The sequence below is a fragment of the Schistocerca serialis genome, chromosome 2, assembly GCF_023864345.2.
Source record: "Schistocerca serialis cubense isolate TAMUIC-IGC-003099 chromosome 2, iqSchSeri2.2, whole genome shotgun sequence".
Classification (NCBI taxonomy): Eukaryota; Metazoa; Arthropoda; class Insecta; order Orthoptera; family Acrididae; genus Schistocerca; species Schistocerca serialis.
The window spans coordinates 463,866,614-463,878,296 of NC_064639.1; the positions used below are offsets into that span (position 1 = coordinate 463,866,614).

The 11,683-nt window shown below is 37.9% G+C and overlaps 1 protein-coding gene across 2 annotated transcripts in view; it reads left to right on the forward strand.

Annotated features, from left to right (window-relative positions):
* The window catches only part of LOC126457369 (uncharacterized), a 335,229-nt gene extending 323,917 nt beyond the window's left edge, over positions 1-11,312 (forward strand). For both annotated transcript variants that reach the window (XM_050093612.1, XM_050093613.1), the window contains exons 20-23: positions 1,176-1,311; positions 2,673-2,848; positions 7,553-7,829; positions 11,045-11,312. In XM_050093612.1, coding sequence (XP_049949569.1) covers positions 1,176-1,311; positions 2,673-2,848; positions 7,553-7,829; positions 11,045-11,101 — 646 coding nt within the window. In that variant the 3' untranslated portion in view covers positions 11,102-11,312. The remainder of the gene's footprint in view (positions 1-1,175; positions 1,312-2,672; positions 2,849-7,552; positions 7,830-11,044) is intronic.
* The last annotated feature ends 371 nt before the right edge of the window (positions 11,313-11,683 follow it).

Below are 11,683 nucleotides of genomic sequence, written 5' to 3' on the forward strand. Positions count from 1 at the left end.
TCGTGCAAAATGATGGATGGATTGCACAAAAAATGTTGCCGCTTCTTTCGCAAAGCTGGTTGCAGGTGATGCTCCAAAAACGAACAGTAATATTGTATATTGACCGTCTGCTGTGGAGGAATGTAATGCATTAGGATAACCACCATCACAGTCTTACACAAGAATCACCATAACTTTCACTATACTGGGGCTCCGATGCACTTTCTACTTTTATGGCGACCCATAATGACACTATACTTGAATTGGCGTTTCAGTTTAGGCTTGTATGATGATGTGACCCAAGTCTCATCCAGTGTTACGATAGGGCATAAAAAAGCCTCTCCTTCGCGCTCATAGCGCTCCAGGTGTGTGTGAGCAGTGTCCATTTCTGCATTTCCGTCAAGTCATGCGGAATCCATCATGACGCAATTTTTCGCATGCCCAGGTGTTCCTTCAGGATCCGAAGCACAGTCGTATGTGCTAATCTGGTTTTGTGGGCGAGCTCATGAATCATATGGCATCGGTCACTGTCCACTAACGTGGCAACAGCATGCACTTCTTCAAAGATGCTAGAATGACCTGCCCGAGGCACGTCTACCACAGTTTGCCGACCTTCGTTGAAGGCTTTTACCCAACGTGCCACTGTTCTGTACAGCAATGCCAATTCCCCGCGTGCATCTTGAAGACCTTGATGATAATGTCGTGCTGTACGACCCCTGGTACATTCAATCTTGATTTAACTCCGTTGTTCCTGTTTCGAAAACATAGTGACACCGTTACGTTAGACCGCTCACTCACAGGTGATTGTGTTTCCCTCGATTGTGCGCATGCCCGTGACATGGGATGGGCGAGTCCATTTGCTCGGAGGTAAGGTAGGTATGTCAACAACGTGTGCTATCAGCGACAATAGTAGATTCCAGTGCATAGTGTCTCCACAGCAGTGTTGTCACTATTTAAGTTCCAACCTATGTATCTATAAATTACGATTGTATTAAGGTAGATTTGAAGGGGGGGATGAAATACTTAGTGTTAATAGTTCCTATAAAGTTTAACACCTCACATTTCTGATAAGAGTAAGATAAAGGCATATTTGTATGTTTCTGTTATAATGTTAATTTTTATCTGTGAACAAAATACTTTCACATGAACGTATAGAAGCAAGAGCAACCATTTCATTTCATTTTCTAATGTTACAGACTATGGAATGATATGAAATCTAAGACTACATGTAATTCATTGGAACAATATTCATTCATGGACTTATCAAGTATTTGTGAAGCTTTTGCTGGAGAGAAAGCCCTAACTGGATTGGAACTTTTAAGGGACCCTGAGGTAAATTACTCTTGATTTTCTTGTTTGAGTTCTCTGGAGAACTCTGTTAATAAAAGAGTAAAAAACTACCACCTTGATGTGTAAAGTAATCATATTATTGACAAGAATCACTTTCTGATGTGAATAGGTGTTGAGATTGTAATCTTATGAGACTAGTTCCTTCTGGAAAGCCAACTTTGTGAATGTCATTTCATTTAGGGCATTTGTCTGACCCATTGGTAGTCTTATAGTAATAATTTAGGAGTAAAATTTAATATCCATATACAGAAATAATCAATTGTTTCTTTATTTAAAGGACTTCATATTTGCAATTGACTGTACATCTATTAAAAAGTCCACTAATTGAAATTTCAGCCTTTTGGCCACTTTTAAGTGGATTACAGCTGCTGTATACACAGCAGTGGTCAGCAATAAAAAAAGTAAAAACAAAGTGAGCCTCTATGGCATACACAGCTTTAGTCACATACACCAACATTATGTGAATATGGGATGAAAACACATGAAATGAAATTAATGGTTACCGCACATGTTAGTATGTCATTTAAGTATGGTATCTGTTTCAGCATGTGTAATAAGCAAAAGTTTTATTTCATGTGTTTTTATCCTGTATGTCGCTTAATAAAGGTGAAGCTGACACAGTTGGTAGAGGCTCACTTCATTTTTATTCCTTTTATTGCTGTTTGCTGCAATGTTTACAGCAACTGTTACCCACTTGGAAAAAGTCCAAAAGGTCAAAACTGCAATAATGGACTTGTAATAAATGTACAGTCAATGGCAAATAAGACTCCTTTTTCCAAAAAAAATTGTGAGAGTGTAAACCCATGAAAATACAGTTGTGTAATTTTTTTCCTTGGTTTAGTCATTATGAATTTATTTCTCACTTTTTCTGCAAATAAATCCTCATACTTAAAGACTCTTTATGCAAACAGGAACAAGGTTTCTATCACAATTTGTGTTAATTCTCTAAACTATTTCGGATATGAAAAGACGTTTCTTATAAAATGTCGGTAATGACTTTACAAAATATAAAAAGTTTTTACATTTCCCATATGTGCTCGCATTATTCGTTGGCTAGATTGTTCTCTTACTGTAATATGCTAGTTTCAGTAGTGAAAGAAGTCATATTTTTGATTTCATGTCTCATATTGAAATTAGTCTCACGAACATCTATAGTTTACTTTTTGTTGGTGCTGTTATATCTTTCGATGGTGGTATGGTGACAGATTATTTAAACATGACTTACAGCTGCATATGTTAAGGACCTTGTATTCTCCTCGTGTGTAGGAAGTTATAAAGTGCCTCAAAATCGTTGGGAAACACTGTTGCCTTTTATATATTTTACTTTATTTTACTTTTTGCAGCAAGCTGTGGATACTCTGTGCAGAACCTTTGTTCAGCAGGACATTTCACTCACTGTTGAAAATAGTGGTGAGAAGACATACGGTCCAAGTTCGGGTTTGACATCAGACTGTTCAGGAAGCCAGACACAGTTTTTTACTTCCCTGTACAATGAAACAGTTGATGAGACAATAAAAAGGTATAGTGACATTTATTTATTAAACATGCATACTTACGTTTCTTTCGTTCCTCCCAGCGTATTAAATGACAAAGTAATGGATGTGCGTACTGCCAGCTGTTGGTGTACAAAGTCCACAGTAGTATAGTGATCCAATTCTTATTCCATCATCAGGTGTGTTAATGAAATGAGTGTCTAGTGGCTCAGAATACGATTATATCTTCACCTTGTCTAGTGTTTGTCTACAGCCACTGCTTGCAGCACACCTGGGTGTCAACCATCACAGTATTCAGCTTCCTGTCAGTGGTTCACTCCTCACTTAAGACAGTCCTTGGTCTATATATAACATTATCTACCAGTCTAGTTCAAATTGATTCCTTGAAATCATAGTCCCAATAGTGAGATGTAGGAGGATTTATCTATGTCTCATCATACATCGTTGTCTGTCCCTTAGTCAGGCCATGCTACGCCACCATCCATTTTTCAGGTTGTAGTAACTCTGTGGTGATGGTGCTCAACACAACTGTTGTGAACGGTGAAAATTTGTCAGGCTTGTGGAATAAGGTTTCAGGATCTGCATATGGAAGGAAATAAAGTGATATTATTTGGCTCTCTGCTAGAGCATTGGTAGCAGTGGCTCCATTAGTCACAGGTCACTATGTTTGCTGAAAGTTTCATTCTATATCATAATTAAACCAAGTGCAGGGTTCCAAGCTTTGCTGAGAGTGTTGCCAGGGTAGCGGTTGATTAGTTGGCTGTTTGTTTGTATTTCAGTAGATCCCTCGATAACAAAATGGTGTAGGAACCACAGCTGCTTTGGTCACGCTTCGTGCCAAGTATTTCTGATAGTGTTTATAACCACTGGCTGGTCTTGTTTGATTGTATTAAACAATCACGTCATTGAAGTTCTTGGAGTACTCATCAACAGCATGCCCTTATCTGTCCAATGTACAATTTTCTGCATTGTCAAGGAATTTGATACAGCCTGGTGTTGTGAAGTCCAAGACACTCCTCAGTTATGCGACAACTGCCTAAGACTGTTACTGACAACACCAGTGACATACTTGTGCTTAATGCTGCGAGTCAGGGATCACAGGACAGTGTGTATCGGTATGGGCAGTGGTGGGAATATAAGTGGCACTTGGTTCACCAGATGGACAGTTCATCAGATCACTTCATGATGTAGACACTGTTGTTGTTGCGATCTTCAGCCCAAAGACTGGTTTGATGCAGCTCTCCATGTTACTCTGTCTTACGCAAGCCTCTTCATTTGCAAGTAACTACTACAACCTACATCCTTCTGAATCTGCTTAGTGTATCTCTTCGTCTCCCTGTACGATTTTTACCCTCCACACTTCCCTCCAGTACTGAATTAAACGTGTCCTACCAACTGATACCTTCTTCTAGTCAAGTTGTACCACAAATTCCTCTTCTCTCCAATTCTATTCTGTACCTCCTCATTAGTTACATGATCTACCCATCTAATCTTCAGCACCACATTTCAAAAGCTTCTATTCCCTTCTTGTCTAAACTATTTATCATCCATGTTTCACATCCATATATGGCTACCCTCCATACAGATATTTTCAGAAAAGACTTCGTGACACTTAAATCTATACTTAGCATTAACAAATAACTCTTCTTCAGAAACACTTTCCTTACATTGTCCATTCCGTTCAACTGATCTTCCAAGTCCATTGCTGTCTTGGACAGAATTAAAATGTCATCGACAAACTGCAGGTCTTTATTTCTTCTCCCTGGATTTTAAATCATCCTACAAATTTTTCTTTGGTTTCCTTTACTGCTTGTTCAGTATACAGATTGAATAACATTGGGGATAGACTGCAACCCTGTCTCACTCCCTTCTCAACCATTGCTTCCCTTTCGTGCCCCTTGACTCCTATCACTGGCTTCTGGTTTCTGTGCAAATTGCAAATAGCCTTTTGCTCCCTATATTTTACCATTGCCACTTTCTTAATTTGAAAGAATTCCAGTCAACACTTTCAAAAGCTTTCTCTAAGTCTACAAATGCTATAAATATAGGTTTGCCTTTCCTTAACCTAGCTTCTATGATAAGGCATAGGGTCACTATTGCCTCACGTGTTCCTACATTTCTGCAGAATCCAAATTGATCATCCCCAAGGTTGGCTTCTACCAGTTTTTCCATTCATCTGTAAAGAATTCGTCTCAGTATTTTGCAGTCGTGACTTATTGAACCGATAGTTCTGCTTTCTTTGGAATTGGAATTATTATATTCTTCTGTAAGTCTGAGGGTATTTCGCTTGTCTCTTACATCTTGCCCACCATATGGAAGAGTTTGGTTGTGGCTGGCTCTCCCAAGGCTCTCAGTAGTTCTAACGGAATGTTGTCTACTCCCGGCACCTTGTTTCTACTTAGGTCTTTCAAGTGCTCTGCCAAATTCTTGATGCAGTATCATATCTCGCATCTCATCTGCATCATTGTCCTCTTCCATTTCCATAATATTGCCTGTAAGTACATCACCCTTGTATGAACCCTCTGTATACTCCTTTCACCTTTAGGCTTTTGCTTAGGATTGGTTTACCATATGAGCTATTGATATTCATACAGGTGGTTCTCTTTTCTCCAAATATCTCTCTTTCTGTAGGCATGTTCTATCTTACCCCTAGTGATATATCATCCTGCATCCTTACATTTGTATTCTAGCCATTCCTGCTTAGCCATTTTGCACTTCCTGTTGATCTCATTTTTGAGACGTTTGTATTCCTTTTCGCATCTTCCGTTTACAGCATTTTTATATTTTCTCCTTTTATCAATTAAATTCAGCATCTCTTGTGTTACCCAAGGATTTCTGGTAGTCCTCGTCTTTTTACCTACTTGAGCCTCTGGTGCCTTCACTATTTCATCTCTCATGGCTACCCATTCTTCTTCTACTGAATTCCTTTTCCTTGTTCTCATCAATCATTTGCTAATGCTCGCTCTGAAACCTCTAGTTCTTTCAGTTTATCCAGGTCCCATCTCCTTAATATCCTGCCTTTTTACAGTTTCTTCAGTTTTAATCTGCGATTATAATCTATCTGAAACCTCCTTGTGTCTCCAGGTCTCTTCCACGTATACATCCTTATTTCATGATTCTTAAACCAAGTGTTAGTGATGATTAAGTTATGCTCTGTGCAAAATTCTACCAGGCGGCTTCCTCTTTCATTCCTTATCCTCAGTCCATATGCACCTATTACTTTTCTTTCTCTTCCTTTTCTTACTATCGAATTCCAGTTCCCCTATGATTGTTAAATTTTTGTCTCCCTTCATTATCTGAACGATTTCTTTTATCTCATCATACATTTCTTCAATCTCTTCATCATCTGTGGAGCTAGTTGGCATATAAACTTGCACGACTGTGGTAGGCATGGGCTTCATGTCTATCTTGGCTGCAATAATGCATTCACTATGCTGATTGTAGTAGCTTATCCACATTCCTATTGTTTTTATTCATTATTAAACCTACTCCTGCATTACACCCATTTGATTTTGTATTTATAACCCTGTATTTGCCTGACCAGAAGTCCTGTTCCTCCTGTCACCAAACTTCACTAATTCCCACTATATCTAACTTTAACCTATCCATATCCCTTTTCAAATTTTCTAGCCTACCTGCCCAATTAAGGGAGCTGACAGTCCACACTCCGACACGTAGAACGCCAGTTTTGTTTTTCCTGATAACAATATTCTCCTGAGTAGTCCCTGCCCAGAATATTTTACCCAAGATGATGCCATCATCATTTAACCATACAGGTAGCTGCATACCCTTGGGAAAAATCACGGCTGTAGTTTCCCCCTTGCTTTCAGTTGACAGTGTCCTGAAATATTGTGCATTTAGGGCACCAGTAGCCAGCAGTACATTTATGAATTAGTTGGTTGTGCATACATTATTAATTTTTCTCAAAATAGTTACAAAAGTGGGAGACAGTATTCTCAAATTCTCAGCATTGCATGTATTGTAAAGCTGTACCCAAGACAAAGGTTGGTTTGAACTTCACTGTGCTTAACCAGGCCTGGTCCACTGACCTTGAAACTGACTTGCCCAGCAATTTGCAGGGGACCTACAGTTTAATGTTGACTACCAACTGCTGTAAAATGTGGCCTTTTCACATTAATAAATCATTGCTAGAAATGAAAGGACTAATGACAGAAAAGTTTGTAGCACCAACTAATGCGTGAACTCCTAATATTTTGATTTGCAGTCTGATGCTTGCCCATAGTGGCAAATTGCATGTTTTACTATTTCAAAATTATGGAGTTCCTATGTTTTACCCATTGGTGTCAAGTTTTGTGGAAGATACAGAAAGTACATGGGCATCTCCTAAACTCACTAGCATATATGAAAAGTAATATGTTTGTCTAGCAGCTTACTGATTCTGTTGTGTTAATTTTGGCTAAGTCATGAGGTATTTTGACACCATTCATATTGTAGCCTCATCGCTGCGCAGGTTGTCAGACTTCAAATTTGAAGTTCTTGGAGTTTCATATGTAGCTCTTCTCTAAAAACACTTTATGTATAGGAAAAATGACTGTTAATAGTGGTTTGAATTTAATGTTAAACTGCAGGTCTCCTTCTAATTTAGATTATAAAAAGGATGTCATGTTGGATACAAAGTCAAGTAGCAGTAAAGCTTGGTCTTTAAATAAACTATTGATTTCCATCATTCTTTTACTTGTTATTAATCCACAACTGTCTTATGGTTACAGCTCTTCAGAAGCAGGTTTTGAAAGTGGAAATCAAAGTTCATTCTGGAGTATTTCAGCAGAGAGTCTTGTGCTGTTGCCACCACGTATAACTGAAGGATGCATACAAGTGTTCAGCAAATCTCGAGGTCCGCAAATATTTGAAACCCAGTTAAACAACAGATTCTTAGCCGTCACTCCTGCAGAAGGAGTTGTTCCTCCTAATGGAGAAGTGACGATTACTGTGTCATGTTCTGCATTACCTAAGAGCACCTGCAAAGAAATTGAGGCTGTATTAAAGGTAAATAATGTATTAAAGTTCCTAGGCAGAAATGAGTTGATACGACATTGTAATGTGAGTTCTATTAACTATGAAACAATGGAAACTGCAGGTAGGAATATCAACAATGTAGGAAAAAGAGATTGCTACTTACTGTAAAGAAGACACGTTAGGTTGCAGACAGGCGCAATTAAGACATGCTTTCAGCCACAGCTTCATCAGCAAAAGAGAAACACACACCATTCATATGCACAAGGTGTGCTTGCTTGTCTGTATGAATGGTGTGCTTCTCTTTTGCTGATGAAGGCTGTGGCCGAAAGCTTTGTATAAGTGTCTTTTAATTGTGCCTGTCTGCAGCTTAAAGTGTCTTCTTTATGGTAAGTAGCAATCTCTCTTTTCCTACATTGTTGATATTCTTTTAACTGTGGTCATATGACAGATAGATCAAAATTTCAAGACATATTAGGTAATCTTAAAACTCTTGCAGTTTCTTCTGGATTTAATATTCCTTATGCACCACTATCTGATATAACAAGATAGATGGTCCTTCCAGATGTGTTCTGGAAGCTAAGAGAAGGGCAGTGGTGGACATAAAGCTATGAATGTGAATTGAGAGTCGTGCTTAGGTAGCTCAGTTGGTACAGCACTTGCCCATAAAAAGCAAGTCTAGAAGTTTCAAATTGGCACACTCTTTGCTCCAGAGTGATAATTTCATTCTGGAAATACTTCTAGTTCGTCAAAACATACTGACAAGATTACTTGATTCCTTAATACTCAAGTTTTAATTTACATCAATTTTATTACAATGTTAAAGGGGCTATTTTATCATTTACTGGATCCTCAAAATGATAGTGATTGCTGTCAATCAAGCTCACTTTTGCTAGTAATGGTAAAAACCATTCTCTCGAGATTTTGCAGCATTTACATTGTCTTCCATGCAACAGTAAAAATACTAATTAATGTTTACATAGTGTATTTCCTTAAGTGTAGATACGAAACATACTTTTATGTGGATATAATTAACAAAATGAATTGCATTTCACTCGAAATTTATTCTGATTGGTACATTGTCAAGATGTATTGAATAGATTTTACCGTAGAATCTGTCGGCATAAAACTTTGTAATCTGTCTTTGAAAGGACATACTCTGTCGTCAAATTAAAGCAAAGAATGGCCACAATTTTAGTTTGGTATCAATATTTCTTTTTCGCCCCATATCTCGACATATGAAATTCTAAAACTAAGAGATGAATCATAGTGTACCGTATTTACTCGAATCTAAGCCACACTCGAATCTAAGCCGCACCAGAAATTTGAGACTCGAAATTCAAGGGGAGAGAAAAGTTTTAGGCCGCACCTCCAAATCGAAACAAAGTTGGTCCATTGTAATATGAGACCCAATTTAGGTCGAATGAAAGACGATACAGTAGTTTGGTTCGAGTCGTAATCTTAGCAGTTAAGCTTTGCTATGCGTCAGGCACTCCGTCCGTATTTATACGGGTACCCTTCCTATTTCACGTGCTTCTTCTGGTTTGAATCGATTGCTTATTTTGCTTTGATCTGATAAGTGCCGTTTTCTTTGTTATAGGTGTTTACGTCACTCTAAGCTGAAAATGCATTACTATACTGCGTCGTGCGTTGCTTGTCGCATTCTGATAGTGCGTGTTTACAGCGTGTTGCCGCTCACGGCATGGCTTGCTTTTGTGCGCGCTACCGCCGCTTACAATTAAAAAAAAAAAGAGAGAGAGAGAGGAATCGTCTCATTAGCGAAACAATGGCAAGAGACTGCTATTTGTTGTTACTTACACTGCTGCTTTCTTTGATAATGATCAACAAAAACCAAATAATAGACTGCGTATGATAGAACATGTCCTGAACGAGAGTTAGACAAAAATTTTTCTCCGTTTGAAAAATCTTTGCGGCCGCTTCTTTAATACATCAAATGCTGCGCAGAAATTAGTCATCTTAGATTTAAAAATCTAGTCAGTTGCCGTGCTTCATTTCTGACTGTATCACTATTAGGCATAAGAATAATACGAATATAAACATGACACGATACGTATATTCTTCCGCGTTTGCTGTTGTCTCACTCAAGTTTCGTAGTTTATTAGGCAGACAGTATTTAAATGAGATAGCAGCAAACACGAAAAAAGAATACACAGCAAAATGTTTATATTCGTATTATTCTTATGGTGAAGATAATGTTAGACTGTGATAATACTCCATGTGATTCACTTTTCATCAGGTTCCTATTAGCAACCATCTCTTCTCACAGGTAGGAAAAAATTCAGAACGTAGAGTTGGTCATATTGACAAACATCCCAAACAGTCTTGCCAGTCGGATTTTCGTAGTACATTGAAATTCTGCTACATTCGAAGATGAACAATACGGAATTTGTATTTACTTCGTTGGATAATGTATGAAAATGCAGTGGTCGAAACTCGGGGCGGAGAAAAAAAAACTCGTCTTCCACCCCCATCCCCCCCTTTTTTTTAGGACGCAGAGGTTTTGGCGCCAGTATTTATCTTTGTGCCTACAAAGCATGCCTGTGTAGCGCTACATATATTCGACGGCAGAAGTTAGTTGGGACGGCACCTACCAACACTTTTCAGAACTTCCGTTTGCTTTGCACTCGATTCTAAGCTGCAGGCGGTTTTTTGGATTACAAAAACCGGAAAAAAAAGTGCAGCTTAGATTCGAGTAAATACGGTAGTGCAGCAAAGCCTATATCGTGCTGTCATTTTAAACTGTGTATACACGGTCAGTTATGATTTTATTTTAAGTTTGTGTTTTATTCCTGAGTGATAACTAGTATGTGGGGTACACTAAAGAACTAAGCATTCAGGGTTTTAGAGTGCATTTATTATTTTCAAATTCATCAGAGACTGAGATGTGATTTGCTTGAAACACTGGGTTTGTATTAGGGAGAAGAAGTGTTCAGATCTCTATCAGACTATACAGATATAGGTTTTCCCATGTTTCCCAACATCATATCAGGCAAACACTGGGATAGCTACTTTAGCAAGGTCGTGACTAATTTCAATATATATTCTTGTAAAACCCAAGCTTGTGCTCAGTCTGGAGACTTTTAAATATTCTTTCACTATACTTAAGACTTTGGAAGTGACTGCATTTGTGTTCCATGTTTTAATTATTGATGACCTGTGACTTATTGAAGTACATACATTTCTTTTATTACTTTATTGTATTACTTTAATGTGTTTCGGTTTTTCAGATCTATCTGGAAAATGATGTGAAGCATGTACGTATTGTCATTAAACAGGGAATGTGAGAAGTATTGACAGTAAACTGAAGACAAGTGGTGTTCATAGGATGTTTTGTTAAGAACAAATGTAAATATTCTTTAGTACTAAAAGATGTAAAAGTACTTTATGGAAGATGCTTTATATTTGTATGTATGACGGCCACTTAACTTGTATAAAAATGAACAGTGTCGTGTTTTATAACTGTAATTGTTTCATTAAACAAACATTTTTAAAGTTTGTAATTCATTTATTTGCTGGTAGAGCAGAAAAAAAGGCTTGTTAACATTCTTATTTATGTTTTTACAGTGAATCGTACATATCCTAGTATAGTGTTCTTGGAAAGTTTAGAGTGATAGATAACACCAGAAAGAAAGTAACATTGTGGTGGAGGAGTGTTTATAACAATAAAAAATAAGATAATACCTTGTGAGATTGCCACAGATTCAGAAAGTCAAGTAATTTCGATGAAGATAAGTGGTAAATGTGGAAGAAACATAATCATTGGGTGCTTTTATAGATCTCTTGCCTTAGCAGCAGCAGCAGCAGCAGCAGCAGCAGCAGGAGTAGTGGTGGAACATTCATTTAAGGCGGAACTTGGACAATATTTA